The 18,846-nt window shown below is 37.9% G+C and overlaps 1 protein-coding gene across 3 annotated transcripts in view; it reads right to left on the bottom strand.

The window, feature by feature from the left end:
• Positions 1-18,846, bottom strand: part of ADHFE1 (alcohol dehydrogenase iron containing 1) — a 150,617-nt gene that overhangs the window by 63,257 nt on the left and 68,514 nt on the right. For all 3 annotated transcript variants that reach the window (XM_053715088.1, XM_053715089.1, XM_053715090.1), the window contains exons 9-11: positions 13,059-13,164; positions 11,491-11,643; positions 4,685-4,783 (exon numbers count right to left, since the gene is read on the bottom strand). In XM_053715088.1, coding sequence (XP_053571063.1) covers positions 4,685-4,783; positions 11,491-11,643; positions 13,059-13,164 — 358 coding nt within the window. The remainder of the gene's footprint in view (positions 1-4,684; positions 4,784-11,490; positions 11,644-13,058; positions 13,165-18,846) is intronic.

Below are 18,846 nucleotides of genomic sequence, written 5' to 3'. Positions count from 1 at the left end.
AAAAGTACAACTGTGTTAACTTACTGTGTTGGATTTATTTGTAATTCTAACATTTTTATGTATTGCCCTTTAAAGGGCCATTATAGTCCAAAAATTACATGATCTAATGCAATCAGCAGCGCTAGTTGCCCATCTGAGTCAAGCGGCTAGCGCTGCTGAAAGGGCTTAGCACTAATTTTTTTTACAGAGGATGAGGTTTATTGGCATTATAAAAATAAAAGTATAAAATCAGTGGGTCCTGATAATATTCATCCAAAGGTTTTAAAGGAACTTCTATCTGTGCTAACTGCCCCATTAAAAAATCTGTTTAATCAGTTACTATTGACAGGAGTTGTTTACAGATGAATGTAGAAATAGCAAATGTAGTAGCTCTTCATAAAAAGGGCAGTAGGAAAGAATATGGTAACTACAGGCCTGTTAGTTTAACTTCAGTAGTAAATAAATTAATGGAAATCTGTTAAAATAAAGAATTTTAACTTACTTAAAGGCACACAATTTAGAGGACCAAAATCAGCATGGTTTTATCTTAGGGAGATCAGGTCAGACTAAGCTAATTGACTTCTTTGATTATGTAACAAAAGTATTAGACCAGGGTGGAGCAGTTGATGTAACATATCTTGATTTCAGCAAAGCATTTCACACAGTCTCACACAACAAACTAATTCAGAAACTGTATCTCCCTGGTCTAGACTCTGTAATGCTAACAGGAAGGTCTATAATTTTAAAATATTGGAAGTCCAAAAAAAGTCCTAACTTTTCAGCGTTTGCTAACAAATTAGATACTCAGTTGATAGGAACCAAAATAAATGCTTTTTTGGTAAATGGAGAAAGTTAATCTTGTTATATCCCAGACAATTACAGATCCAATTAATTTTGCAATTTTTAGGGTTTGAATTTTTCAGAAATGCCATAGAGAGAAATTAAGGAATACCCCAATATTAAAGACTGGGGGAAAAAGTGTACAGGAGAGTGGAGAATAGAGGGTTTTTTCCTGTTTTGTTTTTTTATTTCAAAATGACAGAATAAAGTGAAATATTGTTTAATGTTTTGCTATTATTGAAATGTTTTGCTATTATTGAAATAGATACTGTCATGAATATATGGAATGTATTTCTCTTTTTTACTTTTGTTGTAATTCAATTATTTTTATAAATAATAAAACCTTTTTTTTTTTCAAAATAAAAAAAAAATATTTGAACAGACCATGCACAAAAATGTTTATCATGAGAACAGCACAATAAATAAATCATGGACATCTTCAGCCCCCGCTTGGGCTTGGATGAAGACGTCGGAGCCAGGACCGATCGGTGAACCCGGTGTGGTGAATACAAGGTAGGGAGATCTTCAGGGGCTTAGTGTTAGGTTTATTTAAGGGGGGTTTGGGTTAGATTAGGGGTATGTGGGTGGTGGGTTTTAATGTTGGGGGGGGGTTGTATTTTTTTTTTTACAGGCAAAAGAGCAGTTTTCTTTGGGGCATGCCCCGCTAAAGGCCCTTTTAAGGGCTGGTAAGGTAAAAGAGCTTTGAACTTTTTTAATTTAGAATAGGGTAGGGCATTTTTTTTATTTTGGGGGGCTTTGTTATTTTATTAGGGGGCTTAGAGTAGGTGTAATTAGTTTAAAATTGTTGTAATATTTTTCTAATGTTTGTAAATATTTTTTTATTTTTTGTACTTTAGTTAGTTTATTTAATTGTATTTATTTGTAGGTATTTTATTTAATTAATTTATTGATAGTGTAGTGTTAGGTTTAATTGTAACTTAGGTTAGGATTTATTTTACAGGTAATTTTGTAATTATTTTAACTATTTTAGCTATTAAATAGTTATTAACTATTTAATAGCTATTGTACCTGGTTAAAATAAATACAAAATGTTGCCTGTAAAATAAATATTAATCCTAAAATAGCTACAATGTAATTATAATTTATATTGTAGCTATATTAGGGTTTATTTTACAGGTAAGTATTTAGCTTTAAATAGGAATAATTTATTTAATGAGAATTATTTTATTTCGTTAGAATAAAATTATATTTAATTTAGGGGGGTTAGGGTTAGACTTAGCTTTAGGGGTTAATACATTTATTAGAGTAGCGGTGAGGTCTGGTCGGCAGATTAGGGGTTAATAATTGAAGTTAGGTGTCGGCGATGTTAGGGAGGGCAGATTAGGGGTTAATACTATTTATTATAGGGTTATTGAGGCGGGAGTGAGGCGGATTAGGGGTTAATAACTTTATTATAGTAGCGGTGAGGTCCGGTCGGCAGATTAGGGGTTAATTATTGTAGGTAGCTGGCGGCGATGTTGTGGGGGGCAGATTAGGGGTTAATAAATATAATATAGGGGTCGGCGGGGGTTAGGGGCAGCAGATTAGGGGTACATAGCTATAACGTAGGTTGCGGTGGTGTACGGAGCGGCAGATTAGGGGTTAATAATAATATGCAGGGGTCAGCGATAGCGGGGGTGGCAGATTAGGGGTTAATAAGTGTAAGGTTAGGGGTGTTTAGACTCGGGGTACATGTTAGGGTGTTAGGTGCAGACTTAGGAAGTGTTTCCCCATAGGAAACAATGGGGCTGCGATAGGAGCTGAACGCTGCTTTTTTGCAGGTGTTAGGTGTTTTTTTCAGCTCAAAATGTCCCATTGTTTTCTATGGGGGAATCATGCACGAGCACGTTTTTGAAGCTGGCCGCGTCCGTAAGCACCGCTGGTATTGAGAGTTGCAGTGGCGGTAAATATGCCTGTACGCTCCCTTTTTGGAGCCTAACGCAGCCCTTCTGTGAACTCTAAATACCAGCGGTATTTAAAAGGTGCGGGGGGGGGGAAAGCCAGCGTTAGCTACGCGGGTCGTTACCGACAAAACTCTAACGGCTAGATTTAGAGTTCTGCGGCCAAAGGGGTGCGTTAGCTACGCATGCTTTTTTTCTCCCGCACCTTTTTAAATACCACTGGTATTTAGAGTTCACAGTTTTCTTTGGGGCATGCCCCGCTAAAGGCCCTTTTAAGGGCTGGTAAGGTAAAAAGAGCTTTGAACTTTTTTAATTTAGAATAGGGTAGGGCATTTTTTTATTTTGGGGGTCTTTGTTATTTTATTAGGGGGGTTAGAGTAGGTGTAATTAGCTTAAAATTGTTATAATATTTTTCTAATGTCTGTAAATATTTTTTTTATTTTTTGTAACTTAGTTCTTTTTTATTTTTTGTACTTTAGTTAGTTTATTTAATTATATTTATTTGTAGGTATCGTATTTAATTAATTTATTGATAGTGTAGTGTTAGGTTTAATTGTAGATAATTGTAGGTATTTTATTTAATTAATTTATTGATAGTGTAGTGTTAGGTTTAATTGTAACTTAGGTTAGGATTTATTTTACAGGTAATTTTGTAATTATTTTAACTAGGTAGCTATTAAATAGTTAATAACTATTTAATAGCTATTGTACCTGGTTAAAATAATTACAAAGTTGCCTGTAAAATAAATATTATTCCTAAAATAGCTACAATATAATTATTCGTTATATTCTAGCTATATTAGGGTTTATTTTACAGGTAAGTATTTATCTTTAAATAGGAATAATTTATTTAATAAGAGTTAATTTATTTAGTTAGATTTAAATTATATTTAACTTAGGGGGGTGTTAGGGTTAAGGTTAGACTTAGCTTTAGGGGTTAATAACTTTATTATAGTAGCGGTGAGGTCCGGTGGGCAGATTAGGGGTTAATAATTGTAGGTAGGTGTCGGAGATGTTAGGGAGGGCAGATTAGGGGTTAATACTATTTATTATAGGGTTAGTGAGGCGGGAGTGAGGCGGATTAGGGGTTAATACATTTATTATAGTGGCGGTGAGGTCCGGTCGGCAGATTAGGGGTTAATAATTGTAGGTAGGTGGCGGCGACGTTTTGGGGGGCAGATTAGGGGTTAATAAATATAATATAGGGGTCGGCGGTGTTAGGGGCAGCAGATTAGGGGTTCATAGGGATAACGTAGGTGGCGGTGGTGTGCGGTCGGCAGATTAGGGGTTAAAAAATTTTAATAGAGTGGCGGCGATGTGGGGGGACCTCGGTTTAGGGGTACATAGGTAGTTTATGGGTGTTAGTGTACTTTAGAGCACAGGAGTTAAGAGCTTTATAAACCGGCGTTAGCCCAGAAAGCTCTTAACTCCTGACTTTTTTCTGCGGCTGGAGTTTTGTCGTTAGATTTCTAACGCTCACTTCAGCCAAGACTCTAAATACCGGCGTTAGAAAGATCCCATTGAAAAGATAGGATACGCAAATGGCGTAGGGGGATCTGCGGTATGGTAAAGTCGCGGCTGGAAAGTGAGCGTTAGACCCTTTCCTGACTGACTCTAAATACCAGCGGTAACCCAAAACCAGCGTTAGGAGCCTCTAACGCTGGTTTTGACGGCTAACGCAAAACTCCAAGCATTTTAGCACACAAAAAACAAACCAAAGAGACAGGCCGAGACAATTGTGACTTACAGGCAGGGATAAATAGTAATTTTTAATATATCTTTTTTAAATATTAATTAAAATGTTTGGATTTCAGAATAAGTTTAGATTTTGGAATTCTGGATCTACACTAGTACTTAAATAGTTTAATAATTTTAATTGAGGTAACATTTGAAAAATCTGTATGCAGCAGGGTAGTAACACATTTGTATACCTATAGATAGTGTACATCCTATATTAAGCTTACCAAAGATGTACACCAGCATTTCCAAAGCCAATCCCCGCAAATGAGCTTGCTAGGTGCATGGAGAATCGAGCTTTACGGTCATCAGGATTCTTTACAGCTCTGTAAAAATTAAATAAAATTTTAGATTTATCCTCCTTTGGCTAAACCAAATCTCTCTGTGTCCAACATTAAGACTAAGGGGCATATGTATCAAGCTCCGAATGGAGCTTGATGCCCCGTGTTTCTGGCGAGCCTGCAGGCTCGCCAGAAACAGCAGTTATGAAGCAGCGGTCACAAAGACCGCTGCTCCATTACCTGTCCGCCTGCTCTGAGCAGGCGGACAGACATCGCCGGAAATCAAGCCGATCGAGTACGATCGGGTTGATTGACACCCCCCTGCTGGCGTCCTATTGGCCACGAGTCTGCAGGGGGCGGCGTTGCACCAGCAGCTCTTGTGAGCTGCTGGTGCAATGCTGAATACGGCGAGCGTATTGCTCGTTGTATTCTGCGAGGTCTGTCGGACCTGATCCGCACTGTCGGATCAGGTCCGACAGATCTTGATAACTAGAGGCCTAATTCTCTATGTTAACTGGTTTGTATTACCTCAATTCAAATCAATATATCAAAAATAAAATTTTACTTTGGTTGAATATGGTCATCTTTTTTAAAAAACAAACAAAACATTTTTTTCCGATTTTTATATGTATAATATTCTGTATATTACTCAACTTTAGTCACTCCTCAAAGAAGAAACCTTGGTGTCAAAGATGGATTATTTTTTTGTTCTTTGTTCTTAATAAAGTTATCAATTTAACATCTCTTTTGTTTTTAGTTGTGCCATCCACTTGCCTCATTTATTTATTTCTCTTTGGGATTAGTTATTTTATTCAGGATCTTTTTTAGCAAAAGTAAAGTTTTATAAGAAGCTGAGGGTTTCAAAATGATCATCTTTAAAATCAAAGTAAGTAGGTTTAGATGATAGTTTAAAGTAGTAAACTTAGTAATTACCAGACATTTATTTCTACATTATTATACATATGCATATATAAAGTATAATGTTAAGTTTTCTATATTGTTTTATATTTCTAATAATATTTTACAGTTACATCTTTCCTATTGATGCATTAGCAAGCTGCCCCCACCGCTACTTTTATTTTGCTGTGAGAGGATCCTATGAGAAGGCTGCCATGTGCCGCTTTCCCTACCTTTATTGCATATTCACAGGATTTTAGTTTCTATACCGGTTTTTCTTATTAATCTCAAGGGGCTTAAACAGATTATTGCTCTACAAACAGCACAATGGTAGCACAAAGCAAACAGTGAATCACATTGTGATCCACTGTTACCGTTGGTATGTTTGCTGTTTGAGGGATTCAACCGTGCATGCACTTAATGTAGCAGGGCAGACATTCTAACACAGGGGCATGTGTTAAGCAAAGCAGTGTAGTGGTTGGTAGCAATTGGCTAAAGCACTGCAGAAAATATGAAAAAGCCTTGGCAACCTTTGGGACGGCCAGCGGAGCCTTCCAGAAATAGCATTATGAGGTAAATTTGTCTGCTTTTTAATGCTGTCCAGACAGTGAAAATATGCACTACTTAAAACTTAAAAAAGTATCAGTAAAAATGTCAAACCATAATCTAGCATAGGGAGGTTGGAGACTAGGCAAAGCGCAGCCATTTTTAATTATTTTGACTAGCGCTAACGTTCAATTGTATTGTATTTTCAATCTCTTTTGTTCCCCTTAAATACTATTATACCAAATTGCCTGTATGTAAGTAACTTGTTAATGGTGATGTAAAACATATATAAGGTTTTTGTTAAAAAATATATAGTTATAGTTGTATACAGTGGGTATTGAAAAGAATCACCCCCCTTGAAAATAATCACATGTTGTTCCTTTGCAGTCTGAAATAAAGACAGGCACAGTTTTTGTTTATCCAGTTGTATTTACATCCAAGTGAAAGATATAACACCAACATGTCAGACAAAAATAAAGACAATTCAAAAACAGAATCACTGAGTTGGAAAAAGGATCACCCCCTTGTGTCAGTATTTTATTGAACCACCTTTTGCTTTAATTACAGCCTTTAGTCTGTTCGGTCTGTCTACTAACTTTGCACATCTAGACTGTGCAATATTTGCTCACTCTTCTTTTTCAGAACTGCTCTGGTTCCGTTACATTTGATGGTGACCGTTTGTGGACTGCAATCTTCAAGTCACAGATATTCAATGGGGTTTAAGTCTGGGCTCTGACTAGGCCATGCAAGGACATTCACCCTTTTCTCCTTCAACCACTGTGTGGTCATTTTTGCTGTGTGCTTTGGGTGATTGTCTTGTTGGAAGGTAAACCTTCTTCCCATTGACAACTTTCTGGAAGAGGGCAGCAGATTTTTCTCAAGAATTTGACAGTATTTTGCCCCATCCTTTATTCCTTCTTTCTTGACAAGTGTTCCAGTGTCTGCTGCAGAGAAACACCCCCATAACAGGATATTACCACCTCTGTGCTTTACTGTAGGTATGGTGTTATTTGGATGGTGAGCTGTATTGGATTTCCTCCAGACATATCGTTTGGTGTTGAGGCCAAATAATTCAATTTTAGTGTCATCTGACCATAACACCTTTTTCCATGTGGCCTCAGAATCTCCTAGGTGTGTTATGGCAAAGCTCAGTTGTGACTGCATGTGGTCTGTCTTGAGTAGTGGCTTTTTTTCTTGCAACCCTCCCATACAAGCCACATTTGTGGAGAATTTGTGATATTGTTGTCACATGCACACAATGACCACTCTTTGTCATAAATTCCTGCAACTGCTTCAGATTTGCTGTGGGCCTCTTGGTAGCCTCTCTGAGCAGTTCCCTGCTGGCTCTTTCATCAAGTTTGAAGCGACGTCCTGATCCAGAGAGGGTCTGTGTTGTACCAAATACCTTCCACTTCTTAATAATAGACTTCACTGTGCTTCTAGGCATTGATAAAGCCTTTGATATTTTCTTGTATCCATCTCCTGACTTGTACCTGTCCACAATGGAGATCTTTTGACAGTGCCTTGCCAACCATAGTTGACTGATTGCTTCAGTTGCACTACCAGGGACTGAGATGCTCCAGGAAACCTATTTTCATGCTGAGCTTATCAATATGCCCACAGCTGATCACAGTTGAAGGTTAAATGGCTTTGTGTGTGCCGTTGAGAAGGTGATTATCTACACCTTATTGAGTTTACAAGTAATTTTAGGAGGGGATGATCCTTTTTCCAACTCAGTGATTCTGTTTGTGAATTGTCTTTATTTTTGTCTGACATGTTGGCAGTGGCGTAGCGTGGGGGGGGGCCACAGGGGCGGTTGCCCCGGGCGCAAAATTCTGAGGGGCGCAAAATGCTTGGCTCCCAGCCTCCACAGTCCCCACCATCTCAAGACAGTAGACAGTCACAGTCCCACTCCCAGCGTCGTTACAGGGATGCTAAAAAATCTGACAGGCGCCTGCGCCCAGCCGTTCTGTCTCTCAAGTGAACTGTCTACTACTCTGAAGTCAAGACGTGCTGTGTAATGATTTAATTATCATAATTTTATGAGTGTAATCCTATCCGACCGTTACCTGCTGCTAGACTAGTGTTTACGCCACTAGTTAGCACGGTCCACTCCCACTCCCAGCGCACATGTCAGGAGGGAGGAAGAAGTCAGAGCAGCAGAGCCAGAGTGGAGTCAGACTGACTAGCACGCCGCGCCCGCAATGATAAGGTAAGTAGTGTCTACAGAAATTACCAAACTCATCACCGGGTCCGTATCAGAACCAGACCACCAGTGCCACTGACAGCCAGAATTATAATTAAATTATTATAGCCCCTGTTTTTGCCTGGACCCTGGGGAATAGGGATTGGAAATGGCAACGCACGCAAAATGCAGCTTAGCCTCTACCGTTACCCAGGTGACGTCGCAGGGCCAGCCAGCCAGCCGAGTTCCAACTTCCAAAGGACACAGAGTCTGAGCCAGCCAGCATGCCAGAGTGTGAGAGTGATCTATGCTGCTTTAAAGTGAAAGCCGGTTATTTTATTTCAAATTCATTTTTAACCTGGGTAAAATAAAAAATACAAGATGTAGATGATCTACATCTTGTAAGTTTTACCCAGGTTAAAAATGAATTTAAAAAAAATAATAACTGGCTTTCACTTTAAAGCAGCATAGATCACTCTCACACTCTGGCATGCTGGCTCAGATGTATTTTAAAAATGAAATCCCGTGTTTAAATATTAAACCATAAAAAATGTAATTGTTAAGTTATATAATGCACTTACTTAATGTATATAATAAAGTAATGGCTCCCTGCAACCATATTGAATCCTAATTTTTAAGGATGAATGTAGAGTTTATAATTCTATATATATATATATAGTATATATTTTTGTTGTTAAAATAAAGCTTTGTTTTAAAACAAAAACCTGTCTCCTAAGTTGTTGAGCTGTCTCCTAGATTAAAAGCAAAGTTGCCAATCCCTACTGTACTGGTGGAAGAGACTCAGTCAGTGCTAATGGATTAGGGGGGGCGCAATTCTTGCCTTGCCCTGGGCGGTGAGAAGCCACTCTACGCCACTGCATGTTGGTGTTATAGCTTTCACTTGGATGTCATAAATTGCACTGAGTAATTACAACTGGATAAACAAAAACTGTATCTGTCTTTATTTCAGGCAGCAAAGCAACAAAATGTGATTATTTCAAGGGGGTTGATTCTTTTCAATACCCACTGTATTTGGTCCCTTTGAAAATAATGGGAATACATTTTGTTCACAAACTAATTTCTTTAATATGTATTCTGACAAAACAAATGCATGCAGATTGAAATTCAGCTGAAGCTAACTTCAGGAAAAATCTGAAACAATTTTTCAGACAAAGCGTTTTTTTTTGCACAGGTACATCTCTATTTTACACACATTTAAATAGCATTACTACAGATGTTATGATTGTTTTCCCTGTTTAAGAAAGCCAAGGAAGGGTAGCGGTTCATGCACTCCCTATAATATATTATCACACATTTGGCAAGCCCGGTCCGTTGTGGAAGGTAAGTGGTGGTTGTTCACTGCAACTCCTTTCTCACGCTGAGGGTTAAGTGGTGTCAGATCATTGAAGAGGTCTTCTCGGGACGCTGCACTGTTTTTTTTTAGTCACATAAGGATATATGTTCATTGCGGCCATTCTCTTCTATACACCACCATATCAAAGGGATAAAGACTTGAGTAAAAGTGGGCTTATTGTTAATATTTTTACTTTTTAAACAGCACTTGTAATTGCAACATTTTCTTTTACAGTCCCGATATATATATATAATTGATCTTTTCTCTCTGTGCTTGCAGCTGATTATAAACAGATCTAAATTAAAGGGACACTAAAGTCAAAATTAAACCTTCGTGGTTCGAATAGATGATCTAAAACAACTTTCTAATTTACTTATATTATTGAATTTGCTTTGTTCTCTTGATAACCTTCATTGAAGAGTAAAGTTAGGCAAGCTGATAGGAGCTCAGGAGTATGCACGTCTTTAGCAGTCTATTATAGCATTGCTTGTAGCTAAGTAAAACATTGCTATAAAAAATGTTGCAACCTCTGCTGCCAAATGGCTAGACACACTCCTGAGTTCACTTAAAGTAAAAGTCAATCCTAGCGTTTGTGAAACGTTAGGATTGACCATTGAAACAAATAAAGGTTGTATAAAATACTTCATGCTGAAAGCTCCTTTATTTGTTTCAAGCATTACCGCACTGAGCTGCTAAGGCAGCCCACGGCACGCTATTTTGCTAAGAGGTGACGTTTCCACCTCTTAGCAAATAGCGTGCAGGAAATCTGGCGCCACAGGGAGACAAGACAGATTTCCCGCATGGCTATTGGCTAAAAGGTAAAAACGTCACCTCTCAAGCAAAATAACGTTCTGCCGTAGGCTGCCTTAGCAGCTCAGTGCGGCAAACGCTTGAAACAAATAAATATTTTATACTTCATGAATGAAAGTCCCCTTTATTTGTTTCAATGGTCAATCCAAGCGTTTCGCTAGGATTGACTTTCCCTTTAAGATTACTCTTTAACAAAATATAACAAGATAACTAACCCAACTTGATAAAATAAGTAAATGGAAAAGTTGTTTAAAATGTAATGCTCTATCCAATACATTGAAGTTTAATTTGGACTTTACTGTCCCTTTAAAGGGACACTCAAGTCAAAATTAAAGTTTATGATTCAGATACAGCATGCAGTTTTAAACAACTTTCCAATTTACTTTCATTAACAAAATGTGCACACTCTTTTTATATTTACACTTTTTGAGTCACCAACTCCTACTGAGCATGTGCAAGAATTCACAGCATATGTGTATATGCATTTGTGATTGGCTGATGGCTGTCACATGGTACAGGGGGGGTGGAAATAGACATAACTTTACAATTTATTTAACAAAAATCTACTACTCATTTGAAGTTCAGACTAAGTGCTATAGCATTGTCTTCTTATCATGCATTTGTTGATTATGCAAATGTACTTTATTGACTGTCCCTTTAAGCTCCTGCGCGGTGTAGAAGTTGTAGTATTGTAGGGGCAGGGTTCAGAATTTACTCCAACCTCCAAATTGTCAGAGTTAATTGAAGATTAAGTAAACATAATAAATGAGGAAAGTATATTATGATTTTTTTTACTAAACATAAATATCCGTTTTACATGGCATAAAATTCTAAGTTTAATTTCCTTTAAGTCTGTAAATTAGCTACTTGTTACAGAATCTTCTAAACTCTGGACAGTCACAAAAAAGCTTTTTCTCAGGCATCCACTAAAGCCTACCCTGACAATAACAGTAAACTCACCTCTTTAAATACTTGGCCACAATCCTCAAGGCATGTTTAGCCCAAACGTCACTTATAGGGTTACTTCCCTGATATGCAGGTCGCTCCAATGGGTTGGTAGGACATGGGCTTCGCATGTTATAGGGGAGAGCAGTGTATGATTCTAGGGAATGGCTATAAAGCAACAGAGGGAAAATAAAGAATCATAAACTGCCTTATCTTACAACACAACTAATATGGACACACATTATGGCTCAGATTACAAGTGGAGCACTACCGATAGCGCAGGGTTGCTGAGCCTATCGCTATTTGGCCGAATGCTGTAACTAATGCTTCCATTTGGATTATAATCTAGATGTGTGCTTGCAAGAGAGTGCCAGACTTTCTATGTGTTGTGTTAATAATTTGCTTTTGTAATATTTCCTAATGGCTTTGCACCCAGGCTTGGCTGGGGTTAAAGGGACCATAAACTTAAAAAATAATGTTATATAATTCTGCACATAGTGCAGAATTATATAACATTATCTTAGTGACAGCTTTCAAAATCAAAGGATTTTAGAGATTTTAGCTGTCAAAGTTGAACTTACCTGTTCTGCTCACCATGATCTTCTGATTAGGTCTTCTTTTTCAAAAGTGCTTCGCGGGCGCACTATCTAATCACAGCGTGCCCGATCCCGCTATTAAACTGAATGTAGTGCACTCCATGCTCTGGTCTGGTAGTGGGAGCGCACTACATTAAGTTCAATAGCGCAATTGGGTGCGCTGTGATTAGACAATGCGCCTGCAAAGCGCCGTTGAAAAAGAAGACATAAGTGCAACTTTGACAGCTAAAATCTCTAAAATCCTTTGATTTTGAAAGTTGTCGCTAAGATAATGTTATATAATTCTGTACTATGTGCAGAATTATATAACAATATTTTTTTAACTTTACTGTCCCTTTAATTGGCAGAGTACCTGAAAGCTGGCACCCAGGGCTGTGATCTTTGCAAGGTCCTGGGATGTGTACCCAGTCTGGTATGAAAGTGCAGTCTATTTTTAAATAAAACAGAAATGTTTATCAAACAAAAATGTTCATTTTGCTCAAACACATACCTATAAATAGTAAAACCTGAGAAACTAATAAAAAAAATCCCAGAGCTGTATATATATATATAGGTGCGTTAAGCTGAGGGTTAGTTAAAAAAGAATGCATCTTTATTTTTTTGTGCCTCTGTTCTTTATACCTCTGTGTGTCTGTGTAGCTATGATAATGTGGTCTGCCCCTCTCTGTTTGCATGTGTCCTTCTGCATGTATGCTCTTCAGTACCTTTATGTGTATGGGGGGCTTGGTGCAAACACAATTTAGTACAACTGCTAAATAAGAACAAGCTTTGTTAATGACAGGTGGCAGGTCACTTCCACAACTACAAATGGCAGCTAACACCAGGAGATTATAATAACTAGGGCTAGATTACAAGTGGAGTGCCAAATTATTGTGTGCCAGAAATGGGCAAATTTGCCCATTTGCGGGTGCGTGATAACTAACCAGCCATTAATATATAAATGTTGTTTGATAAAATCTAATAAATATAGTTACCCAATACACTTACCAGAGGACATCAAATCCACTGTTTGCAACAACCCTCTCAGGCATAGAAAGTGTGTGAACTGGGTCAATCAAACCTAAAGTTGGTTTAATACTTCTTGATGCAATACCTGAAAATAGAAAATGACAATAGTTATAAAAGAGAGTAATAATGTGTTTATCCCTATAATGAATCATAGACTAGTCCTGTGCATCCTCATTGCCAGTAATAGACCCACCCTAATACGAGGGAGAGTTATTTTATATTTAGGATAGTAACTCTCAGTTCCATGAATGTGTTTTATATACTACATACTAATGAGTTACTTGTGATGTGCCATTAAAATCTCAGTGCCAAAATGTAAGTGATTTAGACAATAACATTGCAAGATCAAGAGATATAGCTTGCTAGCTGGCACTGATCCAAAAATTACATACAGTTAGGGTCATGATTATTGGTGCAAAAAATAAGGTGTAATGTATAAAGTTTTACAAATTAAGGCCTAGATTTGGAGTTCGGCGGTAGCCGTCAAAACCAGCGTTAGAGGCTCCTAACGCTGGTTTTAGGCTACCGCCGGTATTTGGAGTCAGTGATTAAAGGGTCTAACGCTCACTTTTCAGCCGCGACTTTTCCATACCGCAGATCCCCCTACGCCATTTGCGTATCCTATCTTTTCAATGGGATCTTTCTAACGCCGGTATTTAGAGTCGTTTCTGAAGTGAGCGTTAGAGCTCTAACGACAAAATTCCAGCCGCCTGAAAATAGCAGGAGTTAAGAGCTTTCTGGGCTAACGCCGGTTCATAAAGCTCTTAACTACTGTACCCTAAAGTACACTAACACCCATAAACTACCTATGTACCCCTAAACCGAGCTCCCCCCACATCGCCGCCACTCGATTTAAATTTTTAACCCCTAATCTGCCGACCGCCACCTACGTTATACTTATGTACCCCTAATCTGCTGCCCCTAACCCCGCCGACCCCTGTATTACATTTATTAACCCCTAACCTGCCCCCCACAACGTCGCCGCCAGCTACTTAAAATAATTAACCCCTAATCTTCCGACCGCAAAGCGCCGCCACCTACGTTATCCCTATGTACCCCTAATCTGCTACCCCTAACACCGCCGACCCCTATATTATATTTATTAACCCCTAATCTGCCCCCCTCAACGTCGCCGACACATGCCTACACTTATTAACCCCTAATCTGCCGAGCAGACCTGAGCGCTACTATAATAAAGTTATTAACCCCTAACCCGCCTCACTAACCCTATCATAAATAGTATTAACCCCTAATCTGCCCTCCCTAACATCGCCGACACCTACCTTCAATTATTAACCCCTAATCTGCCGAGCGGACCTCACCGCTACTATAATAAATGTATTAACCCCTAAAGCTAAGTCTAACCCTAACACTAACACCCCCCTAAATTAAATATAATTTTAATCTAACGAAATAAATTAACTCTTATTAAATAAATTATTCCTATTTAAAGCTAAATACTTACCTGTAAAATAAATCCTAATATAGCTACAATATAAATTGTAATTATATTATAGCTATTTTAGGATTAATATTTATTTTACAGGCAACTTTAATTATTTTAACCAGGTACAATAGCTATTAAATAGTTAAGAACTATTTAATAGTTACCTAGTTAAAATAATAACAAATTTACCTGTAAAATAAATCCTAACCTAAGATATAATTAAACCTAACACTACCCTATCAATAAATTAATTAAATAAACTACCTACAATTACCTACAATTAACCTAACACTACACTATCAATAAATTAATTAAACACAATTGCTACAAATAAATACAATTAAATAAACTAGCTAAAGTACAAAAAATAAAAAAGAACTAAGTTACAAAAAATAATAAAATATTTACAAACATAAGAAAAATATTACAACAATTTTAAACTAATTACACCTACTCTAAGCCCCCTAATAAAATAACAAAGCCCCCCAAAATAAAAAATTCCCTACCCTATTCTAAATTAAAAAAGTTACAAGCTCTTTTACCTTACCAGCCCTGAACAGGGCCCTTTGCGGGGCATGCCCCAAGGAATTCAGCTCTTTTGCCTGTAAAAAAAAACATACCATACCCCCCCCCCCAACATTACAACCCACCACCCACATACCCCTAATCTAACCCAAACCCCCCTTAAATAAACCTAACACTAAGCCCCTGAAGATCTTCCTACCTTGTCTTCACCATACCAGGTTCACCGATCCGTCCTGGCTCCAACATCTTCATCCAACCCAAGCGGGGGTTGGCGATCCTTAATCCGGTGCTGAAGAGGTCCAGAAGAGGCTCCAAAGTCTTCCTCCTATCCGGCAAGAAGAGGACATCCGGACCGGCAAACATCTTCTCCAAGCGGCATCTTCAATCTTCTTCCATCCGGTGCGGAGCGGGTCCATCTTGAAGCAGGCGACGCGGATCCATCCTCTTCTTCCTTTGTCTCCCGACGAATGACGGTTCCTTTAAGGGACGTCATCCAAGATGGCGTCCCTCGAATTCCGATTGGCTGATAGGATTCTATCAGCCAATCGGAATTAAGGTAGGAATTTTCTGATTGGCTGATGGAATCAGCCAATCAGAATCAAGTTCAATCCGATTGGCTGATCCAATCAGCCAATCAGATTGAGCTCGCATTCTATTGGCTGTTCCGATCAGCCAATAGAATGCGAGCTCAATCTGATTGGCTGATTGGATCAGCCAATCGGATTGAACTTGATTCTGATTGGCTGATTCCATCAGCCAATCAGAAAATTCCTACCTTAATTCCGATTGGCTGATAGAATCCTATCAGCCAATCGGAATTCGAGGGACGCCATCTTGGATGACGTCCCTTAAAGGAACCGTCATTCGTCAGGAGACAACGGAAGAAGAGGATGGATCCGCGTCGCCTGCTTCAAGATGGACCCGCTCCGCACCGGATGGAAGAAGATTGAAGATGCCGCTTGGAGAAGATGTTTGCCGGTCCGGATGTCCTCTTCTTGCCGGATAGGAGGAAGACTTTGGAGCCTCTTCTGGACCTCTTCAGCACCGGATGATGGATCGCCAACCCCCGCTTGGGTTGGATGAAGATGTTGGAGCCAGGACGGATCGGTGAACCTGGTATGGTGAAGACAAGGTAGGAAGATCTTCAGGGGCTTCGTGTTAGGTTTCTTTAAGGGGGGTTTGGGTTAGATTAGGGGTATGTGGGTGGTGGGTTGTAATGTTGGGGGGGGGGGTATGGTATGTTTTTTTTTACAGGCAAAAGAGCTGAATTCCTTGGGGCATGCCCCGCAAAGGGCCCTGTTCAGGGCTGGTAAGGTAAAAGAGCTTGTAACTTTTTTTATTTAGAATAGGGTAGGGAATTTTTTATTTTGGGGGGCTTTGTTATTTTATTAGGGGGCTTAGAGTAGGTGTAATTAGTTTAAAATTGTTGTAATATTTTTCTTATGTTTGTAAATATTTTATTATTTTTTGTAACTTAGTTCTTTTTTATTTTTTGTACTTTAGCTAGTTTATTTAATTGTATTTATTTGTAGCAATTGTGTTTAATTAATTTATTGATAGTGTAGTGTTAGGTTAATTGTAGGTAATTGTAGGTAGTTTATTTAATTAATTTATTGATAGGGTAGTGTTAGGTTTAATTATATCTTAGGTTAGGATTTATTTTACAGGTAAATTTGTTATTATTTTAACTAGGTAACTATTAAATAGTTCTTAACTATTTAATAGCTATTGTACCTGGTTAAAATAATTACAAAGTTGCCTGTAAAATAAATATTAATCCTAAAATAGCTATAATATAATTATAATTTATATTGTAGCTATATTAGGATTTATTTTACAGGTAAGTATTTAGCTTTAAATAGGAATAATTTATTTAATAAGAGTTAATTTATTTCGTTAGATTAAAATTATATTTAATTTAGGGGGGTGTTAGTGTTAGGGTTAGACTTAGCTTTAGGGGTTAATACATTTATTATAGTAGCGGTGAGGTCCGCTCGGCAGATTAGGGGTTAATAATTGAAGGTAGGTGTCGGCGATGTTAGGGAGGGCAGATTAGGGGTTAATACTATTTATGATAGGGTTAGTGAGGCGGATTAGGGGTTAATAACTTTATTATAGTAGCGCTCAGGTCCGCTCGGCAGATTAGGAGTTAATAAGTGTAGGCAGGTGTCGGCGACGTTGAGGGGGGCAGATTAGGGGTTAATAAATATAATATAGGGGTCGGCGATGTTAGGGGCAGCAGATTAGGGGTACATAGGGATAACGTAGGTTGCGGCGGTTTACGGAGCGGCAGATTAGGGGTTAAAAAAAATATGCAGGTGTCAGCGATAGCGGGGGGCGGCAGATTAGGGGTTAATAAGTGTAAGGCTAGGGGTGTTTAGACTCGGGGTACATGTTAGAGTGTTAGGTGCAGACGTAGGAAGTGTTTCCCCATAGGAAACAATGGGGCTGCGTTAGGAGCTGAACGCTGCTTTTTTGCAGGTGTTAGGTTTTTTTTCAGCTCAAACAGCCCCATTGTTTCCTATGGGAGAATCGTGCACGAGCACGTTTTTGAAGCCGGCCGCGTCCGTAAGCAACTCTGGTATCGAGAGTTGCATTTGCGGTAAAAATGCTCTACGCTCCTTTTTTGGAGCCTAACGCAGCATTTGTTTAAACTCTCGATACCAGAGTTAAATTTATGGTGCGGCCAGAAAAAAGCCCGCGGAGCGTTAACAGCCCTTTTACCGCCGAACTCCAAATCTAGGCCACAGAACACTTGATTGACCCATTAGCTTTCAGAAAGTGATGTAACTGTTTAATTAGGAATAATTTATTAGATCTATACAAAAAATATTAATATAGATTAAGAAAATAATAATTTACTGATTTTATGCGGCTCTCAGTTTACATTAAACACAACCTAATGGTTAACAATAGTTTTGCTATATAACTGGGAAAGGCTATCATAGGGATGTGTTAAACTAGTTAATAGTTTAGTTGATTTTATTAAAAAATGTCAGATGTTTGCTAATCTTGGCTGCATCAAGCCAGTTAAAAGTAAATATACTGGGCCAGATTACAAGTGGTGATTTTTTTTTCACTTGCGCTAACTGCTCTCAAAGTAAAAAATTAGCACAACCGCATTAGTGTGCATGTTTTCAAATTGCAAGTAAAAAGTTATTGCGTGAGTGAAAGACTTATCGCAGCCGCACTAACTTCTTCTCCTTATAGACTTCTATTGGGCGCACAGAAAAAAAATGGAAGGGCTCAAAACTGTATATGTGTATATATATACCGTATATATATATATTTATATATATATATATATATATATATATATATATACACACACACACATATATAAATATATATGCATATACATGCGTATTTAAGTCCTTATTTGTGTATATATGTATGTATAGACATTCATATATACACATGTATGTACAAACATAAATATATTTTTATATATATATATATATATATATATATATATATATATATATATATATATATATATATATATATATATATATATATACATACATACATACACACACATTGGAGACCTTTTCCAGTCAAGCAATATACCTTTTAACCCTATTAAAACCTTTTTATCAATATTAAAAATATTTTATTAAGAAGTGTATATAGTTTATTTTAATCTGTTTTTGATGTGGTTTGTGAATTTTGTTTAAACCCTTACACTTTACTTCAGGTCCCAAGCTGAGCTAAATATTGTAGCACAATTTCGGCTTTTGCTTGAGGGTAACCTTTAACTTTCAACTTGTGATATGCGTGATAATTAGCAATCTA

This window comes from Bombina bombina, chromosome 5, assembly GCF_027579735.1.
Source record: "Bombina bombina isolate aBomBom1 chromosome 5, aBomBom1.pri, whole genome shotgun sequence".
NCBI lineage: Eukaryota > Metazoa > Chordata > Amphibia > Anura > Bombinatoridae > Bombina > Bombina bombina.
Note: the sequence above shows the minus strand (reverse complement) of the source record. Positions and strands in the feature narration are given on the sequence as shown.